Source organism: Haliaeetus albicilla, chromosome 2, assembly GCF_947461875.1.
Source record: "Haliaeetus albicilla chromosome 2, bHalAlb1.1, whole genome shotgun sequence".
Lineage (NCBI taxonomy): Eukaryota > Metazoa > Chordata > Aves > Accipitriformes > Accipitridae > Haliaeetus > Haliaeetus albicilla.
This window is the reverse complement of record NC_091484.1, coordinates 12,012,333-12,031,101: the sequence shown is the minus strand read 5'-3', so window position 1 is coordinate 12,031,101 and position 18,769 is coordinate 12,012,333. Positions and strand designations below refer to the sequence as shown.

Genomic DNA, 18,769 nt, shown 5'->3' with positions numbered 1-18,769 from the left:
CAATACGCCAAGAGCCTGTCCCGTGCCTGCCACAGATGGATGGTGATGCAGTCACCTTACTGCAGGGGGCTGGATGCTGCAGGTGCATCCAAAGGCTCCCATGCAGCTTTGGATGAGGCTCAAATCTGAAGGAGATTGGTTAAATAATCTCCTGGCATGGAGCAGGCTGAGATCCCCCTGGGCAGCAGTGCCTACAGACACCCTGTGGCTCTGGGAGGAAGATGGGGGTTGTAGGGATGGGATGCCCAGAGCTGGTGGTCCCCATTCCCCTCCTCCTGCTCAGAGGATGCTGCCATCACGGCTCGGTTTTCCCTCCCCACCACCCCGTGGGCTGGCTCCAGGGAGAGCCAAGGCTGCGTGGGGACAGCCGATGGCAAGGGAAGGAGAAGCCCAAACCCCTCTGGCTGGAGCAACACCCTCCCAGAGCTCGTGGGAGGCCGAGGAGGACAAACACACCAGCAAATGCAGAAACCACCAGGAAAAAAAGAGTATTAAGGAAAGCCCACATATTAAGTCTTTGCCACTGAGAAACGCAAGAGCTGGCTTTTGTGTCTGCCCTAATTTAGCTCTTTCCCTCTGGAAAGGACTATTTGTGAAATGCTTTGTGTTCATGTCCCCAGCATTAATCAGCCCCCGTTGACAGCCAGCTCCACGGATGCCCCTGCGCTCGCAGGTGCGCTGGTGCTCGCCCCGCTCTATCCCACCCTCCCATGTGGCAGGTACCCAGCGGCTCTGGCCTTTCACAACGGATGTCCAAGGGGCTGAAAAGTGCTTGAAGATTTTTCTTTTAATTAAAGGAGCTCTGCAGACATGCTATATTCATATATATTTTCCCCTATTTTTTAATTTATTGCTACATCAGCTATTAAAAAAAAAAAGGCAGAAGGAAGAAAGGAAGGGAGCTGCCACAAGCTGAGCGCCTTTCGGGATGACTCACTGCAGTACTGAAATGGCTGCTGGCTTCAGACTCACCCTGCCTCTGTGATTTGCTTCCAGACTGCAGAAGAGACCCCGGCAAGAGGTTTCACCCTCCATCCCCGCGTGGAGGATTTGCCGTGTGGTTATCGACATAATCCCCCCTGGGCTTCCCCAAGAGAGGAAGATGAGGGGAGACATGAAAGGAAGAGATGGCGAGGCGTTTCCAGCTGACCTGATTTTCTGCCTGTTCCCATCTCCACATCACTGCCAGTTAGTTCAGGAGTGGCGGCAGAGGCACAGGGCTGGCCCGTGCCGTGGGGAGCTGCGCCCTCCCAGCGCAGCTGCAAACCCGGCTGTGCCAAGTAAGGGCCCTTGCACCTCAGTTCGCTGGGAAAGAGCCTTAAAATGGGAGTCTTCCTTTCCTGCCATGGCTTGCCAGTGTCAGTGTGAAGTCAGGCCAACAAGTTCTGGTCAGCTAATGGGAGAGTCAGGCCTTTCGCATCTGAGTTTGTGCAGCAAAGGGAAAATTCACCTCGGGTACCATTGATGCTGCAGCCAAGTCCCCTCTGAGGGATGCTGCGATGCCAGCACAAGCCTAAATGGGGCCTCTGCAGCCTGCAAGGTGAACTTTGCTCTCCTGCAGCTGCTTCCAGCCAGGGCTTTGAGCTGCAGCGGGAGACGTGGAGGTGTCTCCCCTCCATGTCTCCCCAAGCCCCTTCCCAGGGTGATCCCTCCTGCCTGCGGGCATTACGGGCAGAGCCCTGGCAACTCCCTGCCTTGCTTCCCACTAACGCTTCAGCTCCTCTGCACAGCTCAGGGAACACTCAGCAAACCTCCCGGTGCTAGGGGAGCTGGTTTTTGCTGGGGACGGGGCTCAGGTCTGTGGCAGTGCATAAATGCAGCTCTGGTGCAGAGACAAAGTGGGTGCCCTTGCAGCATGAGGCATGGCTCCTTCCCTGAAAAATGGCTGGCTGAGAAATATTTTCAGAAGGGAAAAGAAAATTCACCCTGATCACCGTATGTCAGTGACAGGTGGAGAAAAACCCACGCGGGAGCCAGCCCTCCTCCTACCCTGTGGGCTGCACCCCGCTGGGGCTCAGCACCCGCTGCAAGCTGGGCTTGCAAGTGCTCAGAGCAGACAAAGCTGGGCATGTTTATCTTGCAGCTTCCAGGGATGCTCAGCCATCCCTAATTGCCATAAAAATAAATGCTTTTTGCTTCATATCACAGAACAGAGGAATTTCCCTCAGCTGTTTTTTTTTTCTCTCTCCTCATTTTTTTTTTCTTTTCTGAGGCCTCCCTCAAAGTCATCCCTTCCCCCTTCCTCCGCTGCCTCTATCCCATGTAAACAAGCACACGGCACACACAGTCTGACACATCACACACATGGAAACACACTGATGGCCCCGCAGCGGCAAGCGCTGCCTGGCGCAGGGATGGGGCTGGCAGCACACGCGGCCATGGGAGGCGGGCGTGCGGGCAGGGGGAAGGATGCTTGCCACCAAAAAGAGCTCTCAGCCGGCCACGTGCAAGCCCGGAGAAGAGTGAGTGCCCGCAGGCTCCAGCCCCTCGGGCTGACATCAGCAAGGCGATGGATCCGATGCGGAGGGTGGTGTGAATTCTCGCCCCGTGCGAGCTGCCTGTCTGACACAGCAGCTCCGTGCTGGCTGCCGGAGCAATGAGCCATCGCTGCAAGGACATGCAGTCCCGGCCGTCACCCCGGGAAGGTCTCCCATCCACTCTTTCCTGTCTCTCTGCTCCAGCAGCTGACTTCTGAGGGAGTTGTGTGCTTGCAGCAGTCCCCGGGCCGTGAGGGGATGGCCCTGGGTGGCAGTGGCGGCTCGCTGACCTGAAATCCAGCGTGTGCCATGCCTGGGACTCGCTGCTTTCACACACCTCCCAATGAGCCTTTAAAGAGACAACGGGGAGCTCAGTGAGCCAGGGGGGCTCTTCCCTGAGGGGCTGCCCCAGCGCCCTACGCATCCCCCGTCCCGAGAAGGAAGATGGAGCTGGATCGCATGGAGGGCGACTGCGAGGGCCCAGGAGCATCGTCTGCCCGGCGCAGGTCGGCACCACTGCTGGGGCCCCGCTCGGCCTGAACGCCCACGGCACGGGACAGCACGCTGCACCCCACATAGGTCTGGGGGCTCAGTCCCCCCCCGAGGGCAGCACTTGCCACTTGGGCAGCTTTGCAAAGAGCTGGGGTAGGCCGGGGCTGGGTGAAGCCCGTACCCCCACCGCGGCTCCCACCAGCCGTCCCACAGGCTCTCCCGGCTGCTAAGGGTGCTTCCAGCAGGTAAGGCGACGGGGCAGGGGTACCCACGCCCGGCCCAGGTTCCCCGTCCCGCTGCCGGCCCCCGGCTCGGCCCCGCACGGCCGCCGCAGCGCTGCCTTCGCGGGGGAAACCGCCTGCCTCGCACCGGAGCCGCGCCCGCCCGGTTTTGCCAAAATCGGGTGTCCCCGTCTTGCGGTCCCGGTGGGCTTCCCCGGGGAACGGGGTGGGCTCCCCCCACCCTCCGGGCATCCCCAGCCCTCTCCCCTGCACAGAGCTCGGGAGCCGCCCCGGAGGACGCGGAGGGGGGGGGACACGACCGGCCCCATCGTGCCGCCGAGGCGCCCGCGGCGGAGGCAGCCGGGGACCGGGAACCGCGGACCGGCCTCGCCGCCCCGCTCCCACCCCGCGGCTCCGGGCGGGCGGGCCGGAGGGCGGCACCCCCGGGAGGGGCGGCGGCGGGCGGGATCCCCCCCCCCCCGCACGCCTCCTCCGGCCCCGCGGAGCTCCTGCCGCCGCCGGCCCCGCAGGGCTCCGCGGCTCCGCGCCGGGCGCGCACGCTGCGGCGGGGGCGGCGCCGAGGCAGGTGAGCGGCGGCGCGGGGCCGGGCTCCGGCACCCGGGGTGCGGCAGGCACCGGCACCGCGGGGACCCGGGGCACCGGCCTCCCGGGGCGGGGCGGGGGCTGCGGGCAGCGGCGTCCCGGGGGTGCTGCGGGCAGCGGCGTCCCCGGGGCGGGGTGGGCAGCCGGGGCAGCGGCGTCCCGGGGAGCCGGGGCAGCGGCGTCCCGGGGCGCGGTGAGGACCGTGAGATCGGCAACCCAGGGAACAGCAGGGACCGGGGCGCCGGGAACCCGGGGTACCGGCGTCCCCGGGCATTGCAGGGATCGGCACCTTGGGGCGCGGCAGGCACCCGGGGCACCGGCGTCCCGGGGTGAGAGGGCAACCGGAGCAGCGGCATGCGGGAGTGAGCGGGGATGGTGGCGGAGGCACACCGGGACGAGCGGGGAAGCGAGACGCCGACATCCCGGGATGAGCAGGGAGCCGCCGTGCCAGCACCCGCTTCCCGGGATGCTGCTGGGACCCGGAGCCCGGGGATACCCCTCCCCGTCCCTCTGCAGGCGCGTGTAGGAGAGTCCCTCTCCCGGGAGCCTTCTCCCCGCGGGGGCTGGACGTCCTCCTCCCCGGGGAGCGGGGCAGGGCGCGGGGGTCCCCTCCGGAGAGCTGTGCGCCCACCGCGTGGGACCTGGGAGCGGAGGCTGGCACAGGGCAGGGCATCATCTGCAGCAGGCGCTGGGCTGCCCGCTCGCAGCGGAAAGCCGAGCTGTTGGTAATCGCCCCCTCCTGCACCCCGAAGCGAGCAGGGAGTCGTCCGCATCCCCAGCCCTCAGCATTTTGGTGGCCTCTCAGCGTACAGCAGCAGCTAATGCTCTGCCTGCAGGGAGCAGCTAGCAGTGGGAATCCCCCTTCCATGCTCCCCCCTGCCCGCCTGGCAACACCCCCCCTCCCCCGGCCAAAGGAAGGCCTTGGGCCTGAGCATCTTCAGGCCGATGGGTACAGGGACGCCCGGCGATGGGGACGGGGCTCTGCAGGGGCACTTTTGGATGCCCAGAAAGCAGGCGTCTCCCCAGTCCTGCCCTAGTGTGTGGCTGATGTGGACACAATCCTGCAGGAGCTGGGGGGTCAGCCAGCCCCACTCCCCTCCCTCAGGTACCCAGCAGGGGACCCCAAGCCCTACCGCAGCCCCATGGGCATCCCATGCAGGACTTCTCCAGCGGTGTGCAGCCATCAGCCCTGCACGCCTGGGATGTGCAGGGTCGCAAGCCCTGGGTGACAGGGCGTTTAGGACTGGGCTACAGGCAAAGGATAAGTGTTTCCTCCTCCTCTACGCATTTCTAATGGCTCCTTTGAGACAAGCCACACGACTCCCCGCTGGGAAGCCTCGCTGAGCTGTAAGTACAGGGCTTTTTATTTGGACTGTTAATCTAAATCCATTGTACCTGGTTGGAAAAGCCCCTGTGTGCAATACTCCCTGCACTTGCTGCATCCTCACTTGAATGTCTATTAGCATCTTCCTTCCCACTCCCTTGGACCCCCTCTGCCAGTTAGAATAAATATACATAACTTCCATTTGAAAGCCCTTAAGAAAAAAATACGTTGTCAAGGGAAACTCTTCTAGCATATCTTACAGATATGCTTGATCTGTTTTTATATTTTTTACTGTCATAAATGCATATATCAGAGATTTTTGTCTCTACAAGATACATACTCATTTGAACACCCAACACCCAGCTCACACGGGGCTTGTGTAATTCTGATGGTTGTCTTTTTAAATAGCTTACAATATATTTCAAAATTTATCAGAAAGAGACTGGCTTTATCTGTTCTATTTTACCAATCATTTATGGAAATTTTGCAAATTCACATTATTCAAGACAGGCACATTTGTATTCTCTGTCCTTTGTGCTTTAAAACAAAAAACCACCCAACCTTACCAAAGTAAGCTTCTGTTTCCCAGCAGATACCCCTCCTGCAAATGCGAGATGGGCACATGCTTTGATGATCCAACAGAAGAGATCACACCAGGTCTTAGTTCAAATCTCAGTTTTGTTCTAAAGCTGAGCTTAGCTAGTTGCGAAACCAGTAGGCAAAAGAGTTATAAAACTATTAATTGCTGCTTTAGGTTCCTAGATGAAAGCTGTATGTGGGCAGAAATAATTTGCTGTATTCAGAAGCGAACATCAGAAAGGAGCATCTCAGACAGTTCGCGACCCTTCTCCTCACTCTGCTTCCTGCGCGGGAGGGATGGAGAGAAGAGGGAGGGAGGGATTTCCCCGGGGTACAAAGGCTTACAGGGTCCTGACACCCACTTTTTTTTTTTTTTTTTTGAGCTGGGAGAGAGGTGGGAGCCGGCTCCCTCCTGGCCCTCAGGGTTTGGCACGTCTCGGCAGCTGCACAGCACAGCCGTGTGCTGGGGATGGTCCTGCTGAGCTGGAGCATCTCTTTAGGCTTGTCCTGCCATCCTAGTGTAGCCCCCGGTAGCCAGCCAGACTGCCCCGTGCCCCAGACCAGCCCCCAAACCACCTTGCCTTTGATTTCGGTGACATTTGGCTTGGTCTCCTGGAGTAGCTGCTGTATAGGGAGGGTGTGGAGAGAGGCTGAGGACGGGTGTGGGCTAAACTGGATCCCACAGACCCACCCCCACGGCCCCTGTGTGTGTGTTTGTAGCCTGAATGCATGAGCATCCTTCTGGAAGGAACCTGGATTAGTCATCCCCACCCCACAGATGGGCTGTGTGATGTCTTCCCTGGAAAAGCTAATCTGTCACAGAAATTCCAATTTATCCCTGGAAAGGACTGTTTACACCCCTTTTTCTCCCTTGCTTTTGTCTTAAGCATTAAAAAAGTCTCTCTTTTTTCCTCGCCTTTGAAAGGCAAGACAATGAGTCCATTAAGCTCTGAGGCTTATTACAAGCCGGTTGCCTCCTCCAGACATGGTGTAATGGGAAGCGCTGGCTTTGTGGTACAAAGCCTGTGTCTTTAAGGAGCCCTGGCTCGGAGATGCAGTGGAATTAGCAGATGCCTTTGCCAGACTATTTCGCACAAATCTAGCATTTGCTGCACCCACAGCCCTGCTCAGCTTAAAAAAGTACCTCTGGGGTTTATTTCTAACCATTAGTCTGGTACCTGTTCCTCTCTGGCTCTGCTCTGACCTCCAGATTTAGATGTGAAAAATGTCCCCCAGGTCCCTCCCAGTCTGCCAAACCTTTTATGCTGCGTTTCTCAGACACTGGAAAACATGCAGAGCCCTGCCCCTGCTTTAGTGTTTGCCCCATAAGCCCCAGGAAATGTCTGATGAGCAACACAGGGCTGAGGTGCAACGGGGTCCGCAGGGGAACTGGGATTCCTCTGGGCTGAGGGGAACCCGTCTCGTGTCACTGACCTGGCCTTGGTCCTCGGTGGCTGCTGTCAGACTGTCCTGTGTGGGGTCTGGTGGCACCTCGGCATCACCGTGGGGGCTGCTGCAGTCTTTTCCCTCTGCTCCTGCTGCCTGTCTGTGGCCTCTGTCCCTGTGTCACCTAGAAGTTTGAAAACTTCAGTGGGTGACACAGGACAGAGAAGGTGAGAGATTTTTCTAAGAAGCAGCTGGTTGATTAAAACCAGGGAGGGAAGCCTTTGGGATGGGAGACAGGCCAGTCTGGAGGTCACAAATGTCTCAGTGACCACTGCAGCAAAAGCATCAGTGGCTGCAGAAGTCATGTTGGTACCAGCGGTGACCCTGGAAGTGCGAGCAGAGCTCAGGAGCAAGTCATGCCTAATAGTGGGATTTTTCCATAGTAGCTGATGCGTGAGGAAAAATGTAATTCCTCAACCAAGAGAGGAAATGCAGTGTCCGTTCTGAGGACACCCAACACCCCCGTGCCAGGAGCGGGGAGACTGCGTGGGTACAGGGCTGCTCCGCACGTCCCCAGACGTTTTGATTAATAAGGTAGGTGGAGAAGTCTGATTTCAGGGTGACACAAGAAGATCACAAACCTTTTTATTTGCCTTTTTATTCTAAGCTTCTGGTCAAGACGGGTAGATGTGTTTGAAGGTGTGGGAATGCTTCTCTTTGTTAGATGCTTTAACTGCTGCTTATTAGAAAATGGAATTTCTGCTGGATAGAAAAGCCCAGCTCCCTGAAACTTTTAAGAATCCCGAAACACAATAGAAATCAAAACTTTGGGTTTTATTTCCCTGCCAATGTACAGGTTTTTAATTCAGAGTCATCAATGATTCTGAATCATGTTTTTGTTGTGTTTCAACATTATAAAAATAATACTTTACATGACAGAACACACAAGAGGAAACAAAGCAGGCAGATGAATTGTTTTGACACTTATTTCACTGAAATTCTCCCTAAAACTGACACTTTCTGTGAAAACACTCTGATTTTGGCAAAACTGCCTTTGCTGCTGGGAAGACTGCACCATCTAAGGACTTTTTGACCAGGTCTAATTAGCAACATAGGTAGTTGGGCTACAAAGCTCTGGCAGAATCACTGCGGTGGTGAATTGACGAGATCTTTTTTTTCCTCGGGGGAGGCTCTTTGGGGGATAAATCCTCTCTTCAGTGACTAATTACCTGTTTGAACGAGGAAAGCCCCATGGATGAGGTGCTGGAGGTGCAGTAAACTGCATTCCTTTGGCCATTAGTGATCAGCAAAGGGAGAAACTTTAAGAGGTAAAAAAAAAAGCAAGGAAAAGTTTCGCCTGGAAAAATCATCAGCTTTTTTTTTTTTCCTTCCATACCACAGAAGTACAACTGCCTAAAGCAGTTTCTCTCCCCTCCCCGCTCCCTGGTCCTCGCTTTTCAAAATGCAAACATCCCTCCTCACTCCCCAGGGTGCTTCTGGCCCCCCTTGCCCAGGAGCTCCCGGATCGACTGGGGGGAGCCCTGCGTGCCCTCCAGCTCCACTGTGTCTCACCCGCAGGTGGAACCAGCTCCCGCTCTGCTGATCATGGTCAACAAGACCTTAAATTACTGGGGTCCCAGTTTTGAGGAGGACGTTATCAACATCAACGTGGGGGGTCTGAGAAGGCGTCTCAGCTCCAGTGCCCTCTCCAAGTTCCCCGACACCCGCCTGGGACGCCTGCTGTCCTGCGACTCAGAGGAGTCCATCCTGCAGCTCTGCGATGACTACGACGTGAGCGCCAGGGAGTTCTACTTTGACCGAAACCCCGGCTTCTTCCTCTATGTGCTCCACTTCTACCAGACGGGGAAGCTGCACGTCATGGAGGAGCTGTGCGTCTTCTCCTTCTGCCAGGAGATCGAGTACTGGGGCATCAATGAGTTCTTCCTGGACTCCTGCTGCAGCTACCGCTACCACGAGCGCAAGCTGGAGAGCCGGCACCACAACTGGGACGAGGAGAGCGAGGTCAGCAGCGTGGACACGTCCCCCGATGAGATCTCTGACATCAACCATGACCTGCTGCGCTACAGCACGCTGCGCTGCGGCAACATGCGCAAACGCCTCTGGCTCACCATGGAGAACCCCGGCTACTCCATCCCCAGCAAACTCTTCAGCTTCGTGTCCATCAGTGTGGTGCTGGTTTCCATAGCCACCATGTGCATCCACAGCATGCCCGAGTACCAGGAGGTGGATGAGAACGGCAACGTGCTCGATGAACCCGTCCTGCACAAGCTGGAGTATTTCTGCATCTCCTGGTTCACCTTTGAAGTGACTTCCCGCCTCCTGCTCTCCCCCAACCCCAGGAAGTTCTTCAAGCACCCACTGAACCTGATTGACATTGTCTCGGTGTTGCCCTTCTACTTCACCCTCTTGGTGGACGTGACCATGGGCAGTGACTCGGAGCTGGGCAACCTGGGCAAGGTCGTGCAGGTGTTTCGGCTCATGAGGATATTCCGGGTGCTGAAGCTGGCTCGGCACTCCACCGGGCTGAGGTCACTGGGGGCCACCTTAAAGGTAAACTGGCTCTCTATCTCCTTATCTACTCTTAGTCTCTGGTTAAGAAGGAGACCTCTGGTACAGCTGCGGAATGTGAACATTCCCGGTGAGCTACCAGCTCTGGGTGGTGTCTGGCAAGCTTGCTTGGGGTGGTGGGCTGGGCTGTTGGCTTGTGTGTCTGCTAAAGCAACCAAGTGTGAGGAGCACTGCATGAGTCCTCTTTGAACACCCACCCAGCGCGAACAGCAATTCACCCCGTTGCTTGCAGACTTTGCTTCATGCAGAACTGGTGCTTCCAGGGACTTAGCCATTCCCTCCCCACCATGGTGTGCAAGCCCAGTTGCACGGTGTTGGAATGGACTCAGCCATGCATGGGTGGATAGTGATATTCCACCAGAAGTGGGTCAGTGCCTAGCTGGGCTGTGAGCGCCCTGCTGAGCAGGGATTGGGCCAGCCAGCAGCTGCTGGGTATGCCAGCACCAGCGTGTGTGGCTTGGAGCTGCTTCTGTCCTCAGTCTGGGAGAAGGGGGAACCTCCTAAGGGCATGCTGCCAGCTGGTCGGGAGCCATCGTCCACCCCTCCGTGTCTGTCCATCTAGGGAGATGTAGAGATCCTGGTGCAGCTGAGCTGATGCTTGGGTGCTCCAGGGTATGACGAGATTGGGACTGGCACATGGTTAACCATGGGGGGGCACAGAGCAGCAACAGAAAAGCAAAGGGTGGTTAGCTGCAGGGCCTGGGACAACCAGCCCAAGGCAGGGTGCATGTCCACAGCAGAGCCTGCGCTACCAGCAGCTGCCCCTCAGCCTGCTGGAAAAGCTTGGGGAAAGCACTGTGTGCAAGGCTGGGGGAAGCTGGCCCCAGGACCGTGTGGTCCTCAGGAGGAAGAGCTGGATGAAGAGATGCTGAGAAGAGATGCTGAGACAGTGAAGGACCAGGGTCCAGGCATGCCAAGAGGTGGCACCCCTGCAGGTTTGGTAAGAGGAGGTCTTCATCCTCCATGGTGTGCCCCAAGGCTGTGCTTCTCCAGACCCCCTCCGCAGCACCCCCAGCCTCCTTAGACAGACCAAGAGCAGCTGTGACACAGGTCAAAGCATGAAGTTATCATGAAATCCTCACCAGCCTAGTGCTGCAGCCCAGACCTCCATCGCTGCAGCTCAGTTGTGCAGCACAGACCAGCCACGGTGCCCTGCACGGCTCTCTGCTCTCCCCCACCATCCCTCCCTCCTCCATCCCCCTTGTGCTGAGGGCCACGTGCCTGAATCTGGGGAAGGTGAAACTGTCCCCTCACCTCCTGCACTTATGCAGAAAATCCAGCTTCCTGCAGAGGCCAATTAAACTCAGCCTTTGTCTCTGATTCTTGGCGACCACATCAAGAGAAATCTTAAAGCTGATCCTAGAGCCAGCCAAGATGCAGAGCAACACATGTGCCCCATGCCCCACCACACGCAGGGATCATGCTGGGCACGGGGAGGAGGTCACCAGGGCAAACGTGTCCTCTCCTCATGGGACTGCCTCTGGTCCCACATTCAATCCAGAAGACTGGTTTTTCAAGCACTGTTCATGCAAATATCCCTGTGCTTTTTCCACCTTCAAACAAATGGTGTGTCAAACAAATGACCAACAAAGCAATCTTCATAACAGAGCTTGAAATTCATCCAAAGGGATGCTCTCCTCACACTCAGTGCTTGGCAGGGGCCAGAGCCACAGCTCCTGGTGCTGCTCCCACTGAAGGGCCATCGCAGGGATGAAGTGGGCACAGCTGAGGCTGGGGACACCCCGATTCTCGCTGCTGCAGCAGTGGCAGGGCTGGCATGGGGTGTCCTGGTGTCAGCAGGACTCGCCTGCCAGGGTTGGACCCGTTCCCGTGGGTGAGCCATGGAGAAAAGCAACCCTTGAGTGTGGCTGGGGATGAGGATGGGCAGCAGGAAAGGTCTTCTGCCAACTTCTGCTGTGAAGCAGGGCCAGCCCAGCCCAGCACTAATCCTGCAAAGCCCACAGATGATCAGAGTAAGTGGGGGGAAAAAATTCCTGGCATCCTCAAAGCCGGCTGAAAACAGGGTCCACGGAGGATTCCTTGAAATGAAGATGCCTGAAGTCCTACCTGCATCATACTTACTTCTGAACACTCACCTTGAAAGAGCAATTAGCAAGTGACAGACCCGTGTAACACTGCTTGCAAAATTTAGATAAAACAGTACATGTGGGAAGGGCTCCCTGAACCCTTTCTGTGCTCCATTTAAGCATGAACAACACATTGCAGCAGAGCAGGGACTGATGGGATCATCTGCATGTTATTAAGCAGCAGACGAGATCCGGGGAGCTGGCAGTGTCCCGGCTCCAGTCTCTGCTGAGCCACTGATTCACTGAGTGACGTGCAGCAAAGTGCTGCTTCCTGGGGACTCCGGAGCCAGCTGTAAATGGGGATGAGCGAAGACACAAATCTGACGCAGCAGCTTGGCGTTGTGATTTACTGGGCACATAAATTACAACGTCTTGTTAATCATAATTTACTTCCTATTGCAAGAGCATAAAGCAGCAGCAGAGGAGTAAAGGCTGTTAACAGCCAGGAAGCGGGTGCGATGGGTCTGGCAAGCTGAGTAATTGTTCCCCTGCCATGAAAGTGCTAGCAGAAGGATTTCTGCCATTTGTGCATCATAAACTCTGAATGGTCTTCAGATTGCATGGGGCCTGATCCAGGTCCTATTTAAATTGAGGAAAGGCTTCCCACACATCTCTGCTCTTCCTCCCTGCCGCGCACGACATCCGTGGCCGTTACTGCAGCTTCCCCGGGTGTGGGTTTGGTGCCTGTCTCCCACCAGCAGTCAATAGGTGTTAGGCACTGAGTAATTTAGGCATCTGCAGAGATCTACAGGAGTTGCTGTCTGTCCCCTTAGGGGCCTAAAAACACAAATAGGTTGGAAAAGCCAGAGCTGCCACGTCCCCAGACGGCAGATGCATCACCCTGCTGTTGCTACTGCAGGCTATCTGTGTGCTTGGTCCCCACGCTGGTATCTCTGGCCAGGCTCAAACCAGGCTCTTCCATTTCATTTTTTTTCTGCTGTACTGGAGGAAAATGCACATTTGATTGAGGGAGGGAACCCATGCATGGCCCATGGCTGTCCCAAGGGCAGACAGACCTCCTGCTAGGGCAGGAGCCCAAAGAGCTTGCTGTTGGGGTGGCTGTTTTGCTGGAGCCTTTTATTACCCAGCATCGCCTCCTCCAAGGCTGGCTGCTTGCTAAGCCTGCATCCCACCCAAACCCCAGCTGCAGCTGCCTGCCCCTGGATCAATGAGTGAACCACACATTTTGGAGATAAATGGCTGCAAATAGGTGGCAGCCAGTGCCTGAGGATCAGCTGAGAGATTCCTGGAGCCTCGCCTGTGCTGCAAGCCCTGACCCTGCTTGTAAATTAAAGCAGTGGGAGTTATCGAGCTGCCTGACTTCCCCCTTGCCTTCACCCTCCGACACATGCCAGGGCCATAACTGATACTCTTTAAAAATGTATAAGGTTATTCGGCTCTGCTGCTTCCCAGCTGGGACGTACAGACATACAGTTAAGCTCCAGCCAGGAGCAAGTCTTTCATGGCCAAGTGATACATCTTTGAAACTCAGTGGCTCTGAGATGTTTGTCCTTCTCAAGGAGCCCCCTCAGAGCTGCTACAGGGCATTTGCAGCCACAGGCGACGGCAGAGGAGATTATTTCCCCTCGGTATTACTGGCATTAGCTGAGCAGCTTTTGCCAGCAGTCTAAGCAAAGCCTTCTCGCTCCCTGCGGCGAATCCACCTCCTTTGTGTCTCGTCTTGATGGTGGAAGCTCTTTTCCCACGTCTTCTGCTGTTTGCTTTGCTCAAATGTTGTTTCGTTTAGTCATTATGTAGTCTCCAATAAGGCATTCTCTGCTTATTAGGAGACTGGGAAAAAACCCCCACGATCAGAGCTCTGTTTTCCTTTCCCCAAAAGATGAAGAGCAAGCTGGCAGATCCGTGAGCAGAAACATCCAAGAGATTCACTCATGACAAAAACCTAGTGGACTAGCCAAGCTGTGAGGATGGCGGTGGTTTTGGCACTGGTGGGTGGTTAGCCTGGCCGTGCCAGAAAACGGGGGCTCTGCGGTCCCCTCCTGGTCTGCAGGGCTTTAAGAGCAGGCTGTGCCGGGGGTCCCCGTCCCTGCTGCCTGCAGGGCTCTCGGCTCACACCTCGCCAACCATGGGGCAGGAGCAGGAGCTGGGTGCTGGATTTGGCCCAGTGCTGGCCCATGGCGGTTTGCCTGGTCCCAGCTTGTCCTCTGGCAGTCCCCTTCCCTGTGTCACTTGCTGCCTTGTCCCCTAACCACCCACTGCCTTTTCCCACCCCAGGATTTTGGCACAGGTTTATATTTTGCTAAAAAATTAAGAATATCCAAAGAAAGATTGCAACACGAATGTTTTAGTTTGAAACCAGAGAAATGACGGTTTCTTCAAGGAGTGTTGCATACCTCTGCCGTCAGTCTGTACCCCTGGGTCCCACGCACCCAACTGGGAGGTTGGGTGTCCCATGGCCCCATTCCCACTGGGGCTCCCAGACCCCTCAGGGTGGGGCTTGGCGAGCCGGGGCATGCGGCACCCTATGGGGGTGGGTGCTGGGACCAGCCCGCACTGGTGTTGGATGGATCCCTGGATTGACCTGATGAGCAGGGCTGCTTGGATTCATGTCAGCTCAGAGGTTCACTTTGAGTCTCCCATGCAGAAGCAGCAAAACTGGAAGGAAAATTTAATTCTCTCAGAAACAGTAGTTTCTGCAAGAATTGTCCCCCTGGAATAAGCCCCTCTGCCCTCAGGCCGTCCTGCAGACCCCTCGCCGGGGCTCACTGGGTGCTGTGCAGGTGCCAGTGGCCAGCCCCCAACCTGTCACCCAGCCCTGGGGCTGGGGTGCCGAGCCAGGAGAAACTTACTGCCAGGCTGGTGCCTCCTGAGTCACATCAGCCAGAGTTTTGCCTCTAGTAGCTGTGAAATCTCATTTCATTTGGTGTCTGGAACAGAGTGGGAAGCACTGGCTGCCTCCACCCAGGTTTCTTTCCGCAACAAGGCAGTGCAAAGACAGCCTCCCCCCCCCCATCTGGCTCCTGCACCCATGGGTGCTGGGGAAGGGACGGAGGCTGACCCTGCTGTGATGTGCTGCAGGGCCATCGGAGCTGCTGCCCAGCCCGGCTGAGCAACAGAGCAGCAGCAGCCGTGCTGCAGTGAGCCCAGCCAGGGACTGCCTTATGTTACTTTGGGATTGTTGGTGTCCTATAGCCAGCTCAAACACAGGTTAAAGTCACCTAGAACCCCAAGGTCGAAGTGTCCCCAGGAATGGAACCACAGGGGACAGAAACTAGGGCAGGGGGTAGTTTCTGCCTTCCCTAGAACTGCGTCCCCTGAGTGCAATATCCCTCCCCAGCACATAAGAGCAAAAGCCTGCTGGACTCTGCTAGCTGGAGCACCCTGATCCCTCCTACCCAGGCGTGTAACAAAGGGTTAAACGGACCCTGGGACTGTAGATGGTGTTGGGGTATAGGAGGGAGCAGGTGAGTCCCTGGGGCTCCGATTGTGGGGTCCCTGGCAGCCAAGGAGCCCAGGGCTGAAGAGCTAGAGCTGAGCCTGCAGCAGAGGCGCACGTCCTCCCTGTGAGCGCAGCGCCAGCATTTCGGGAAAACACAAATCGCTTCACTTAGAGGCTGCCTGGGTTTCTGCAGAGGTGGTTTCTGGGGATCTGCCAAGATAAAAGGAAAACGTGTCTAAATATTATTAGCTGAGATCAGGTCAGAGTGAGTGCTGGAGGCAGGGGAGTAGCCTCTGCCTGGGAACCCTGGCTGGGAAGCACAGGTTCCCCCTTCCCTCCTGGCACTGCCTCCTCCTCGCAGCCTGGTGGAGGGCAGAGGGGCGGCTGTGGGTGCCAGGGCTGATTTCCCGGCTGCCCCACTCGCTCCAGGTGTGGGTCACCCATGCACCCCCCGACCCGTCCCAGCCCGGCCCTGCAGCGGGACATCCCGAGGCAGAGATGGATAGAGGCATCGAGATCCCTAACGGAGGCATGCAAGGAGTCTGCATGCAGGGCTGTATTTGCGCTGCGGGGTGCCAGGGTCCTGGCCATGATGGGTGCGGTGGCCCCCACTGACCTCCGCTCTGCTTTGCCTTCCAGCACAGCTACCGGGAGGTGGGGATCCTGCTGCTCTACCTGGCCGTGGGGGTCTCCGTCTTCTCTGGCGTGGCCTACACCGCCGAGAAGGAGGAAGACGTTGGCTTTGACACCATCCCAGCGTGCTGGTGGTGGGGCACGGTCAGCATGACCACCGTGGGCTACGGCGACGTGGTGCCCGTCACCGTGGCAGGCAAGCTGGCTGCCTCGGGCTGCATCCTGGGGGGCATCCTGGTCGTGGCGCTGCCCATCACCATCATCTTCAACAAGTTCTCCCACTTCTACCGCAAGCAGAAGGCGCTGGAGGCGGCCGTGAGGAACAGCGGGAAGAAAGACCCCGAGGACGCGGAGAGCATGTCCAGCCACGACCGAGACTCAGAGGCTCTGAGCGAGTCCTCCCTGGGCAGAGGCAGCCCCGACCGCCGCGGTCTGACCCCCGGCGCCCACCCCACACCCTGACCCCACTGTGCCGTGGCACCGGGGCGCGCGTGGGACCTGCTCACTCGCCGTGAGCATGGCACGGCTGTTACACCGGGACATGGCGGAGGAGCCAGGCTCTTCCCGTCTCGCACCGCGCCTGGCGTCAAACCCCCAGTGAAGGACAGGAGGGGTTGGAGGAGATGCCCAGTGGGTGCCGGCTGCTTCCAGCCCCCGGGACGCAGTGGCTGGGTCCGCCTGGATGTGTTTCAGCCCTCAGCCAGCGACAGCCATGCTCCCCCATGGCTGCAAACAGAGGCTGTGGGGCTGGACATACTCCTGCCAGAAAGGGAGCGAGAAAAAAAAGAAATACAGGTGACCCCTCATCAGGCACTGCCCCGGCTGCGTGAAGGGGGTTTTCCTCTGCCCCGAGGTTTTGTGTTATCCAGGGTGAGGTTAAATAGCTTGAGGGCGAGGCAGTGTCCACCCAGGCTGGCTGCCCTTGCAGGTCCTGTGCCAGATCGGCATCAACTCCAGCCCCAACCTCGTCCTACCCCCAGCTGCAAAGAGCCTCAAAAGGCTCGGCTGCCCCGCTGGCCATGGGGTAAAGGGGGTCAGAAATGAGTCATATGGGAGGAGAGGTGGTGTCCAGCTCAGTGTGAGCCTCACTGTCCCCAGCCCCTGCAGTGGGATCGACTGGACCTCACCTTGCTTCCACTGCAGTTGGGGTTCAGTTGCTTCCCTGTGCTGCCACAGCCAGGAGCCCCCAAGGATCTGAAGCTGTGCCAGGAGCGTGGCATGGCCGGCAGCACTGTCCATGAAGGGGGGACACCAGCTGGGGATGACCAGGCAAAAGGGATGCTGTCCTCCAAGGCAGGAGCAGCTGGAGGGGATCAAGCTGGGGGAACTGAGGGGCCACCCCTGCTGAGGCTCTTCCCCCCCAAGCTTTTTTTTGCTCCATGGGGCTCCCATGCTGTGGGGCATTTATTTTGGAGGAGCAGCTGCTCTCTGTGGCTGCTGGCACCCAGTCCCCAGGGCAGAGAGGAGGCTGAGTCCCTGCAAAGGGCTGTCAGGGAGCAGACATGGGGGGATGCTCCTGGGCATGGAGAAGCTGCCTTTGCCATTGTCATATGCTCGTGATTTCCACTGTGGGAAGAGCCGCCAGGGAGCCCAGGGGCTGCAGCAGCCCATGATGGGGTGGAGATGACCAAAGCCAGCTGGGTTTGTCATATACCCTGGTCCCCATCACCACAACCCCCCAGCCTGGTTTCGTTCTACTGCCTCGTCCCTCCCTGCCTTGGGGCCAGGCAGGGGCAGGAGTGCTGTAAGGAGGGGAATCACACTGCCCCGGGCATCACCTCTGTCCCCGCAGGGAGCTGAGCTCCCGGGGTACCAATGCACTCACCTTCCCTCTGCAGGGAGGGAGCACCCCCCATGTCCACGGGAGAGCTGGGGCAGAGGGGACCTTGCACTGCTCCTCATCACCGCAGCCTCCGAGCACCTCACAGCCCGGCAGGGAGGTCCTCCTGGAGCACCGGACCTCCTTCCCACCTGGATCCCCCACCCGGCTGAGCACGTTCAGGGCTGCTCCCAGCACAGCATTAATTCCCTATGGAGTTTTTCCTTGACCCACAGTTCTCTTGTTTGGAAATCGTGCAGCTCCTTTGTGCACAGAGGAATACACCCAGCAACGCCTGTTCCAATCAGGAGAAATGTGCACCCTGCAATCACATAATTGGCTCAAAAATATGTTGATGGCTGCAGGATGGCCCCGGGCACCTGCTTGGTGATGTTTGCCACCAGTTGTCCTGGCTGGCTTTCTGCACAGCTGCAGTTGCCGGTGCTGGCTCTGCCTGTAACAATCTGCTGATCATGGGGAAAAAAAGACAAGCCAAGGCCAATGTGGGTCCAGCCTTTCTGAACCCCAGTGGGACTCGGGGAGGGGTCCCCAAGAAACAGCGGTGCGGGATGGGAGGGTGCTCACGCTCCTGGCGTCATCGAGTCTTCCAGTATCGACAGTTTGTGGTCTGCTCTGCGCTCATTCTTACTCAAGCTGGGACCGGTGAGCTCCATTGCCTGCTCCGACCAGCTCCCGCTGCACTGTTACTTGAAATAAGGAAGGAGTTTCCCCTTCTGCCCATAAATATTCCAGTAGCAAAATGTATTAAAATGTGAAGACTAAATTACATGTATCAATTAAAAAGCATTATGCAAATAATTAAAAGAGCATGTAAATTAATTTTCTATCTATGCATGGGATGCATACTGTATATTTTATTAAAGACCTAAGTGACCCACTTTGGAGGCTGGCTTTCTGTTTCGTGGCAGCTCGGCACGCCTGTGCTCATGCAGCACATCGGCTGAGCTGGGGCCGGGTCAGTGGGTCGGTGCAAGCAGCCCCCGGGGAGCAGGAGCAGCCAGGCTGCTCCCGGTGAGATTACAGGTCCCCATGAGCCAGCTCCAGCACCGTCTCAGAGCACACTGGGGCTCCCACCCTGACAGCCCCCACCTCATCCCTGCCCCAGATGGTGGGTGACAGCTAGTCCTTGTGCCTGGAC

At 57.4% G+C, this 18,769-nt stretch overlaps 1 protein-coding gene across 3 annotated transcripts; it reads left to right on the top strand.

The window, feature by feature from the left end:
- The first annotated feature begins 2,243 nt into the window (after positions 1-2,243).
- Positions 2,244-18,509, top strand: KCNS1 (potassium voltage-gated channel modifier subfamily S member 1). 3 transcript variants are annotated; one of them, XM_069806569.1, is made up of 3 exons: positions 2,244-3,214; positions 8,661-9,653; positions 15,798-18,509. In XM_069806569.1, exons 2-3 carry the CDS (start codon positions 8,688-8,690, stop codon positions 16,251-16,253), a joined length of 1,422 nt encoding a protein of 473 aa, XP_069662670.1. In that variant the 5' UTR covers positions 2,244-3,214; positions 8,661-8,687; the 3' UTR covers positions 16,254-18,509. The 3 variants fall into 3 exon arrangements, with proteins under 3 accessions (XP_069662670.1, XP_069662682.1, XP_069662676.1); XM_069806581.1 differs by lacking the exon at positions 2,244-3,214 and adding an exon at positions 3,249-3,776; XM_069806575.1 differs by lacking the exon at positions 2,244-3,214 and adding an exon at positions 3,946-5,140.
- The last annotated feature ends 260 nt before the right edge of the window (positions 18,510-18,769 follow it).

Bases quoted from the DNA above. Each gene is read 5' to 3' on its own strand.
- KCNS1 (XM_069806569.1), top strand. From the start codon at position 8,688: ATGGTCAACAAGACCTTAAATTACTGGGGTCCCAGTTTTGAGGAGGAC. The intron at 9,654-15,797 runs GTAAACTGGCTC...TTTGCCTTCCAG, and splicing joins CACTGGGGGCCACCTTAAAG to CACAGCTACCGGGAGGTGGG.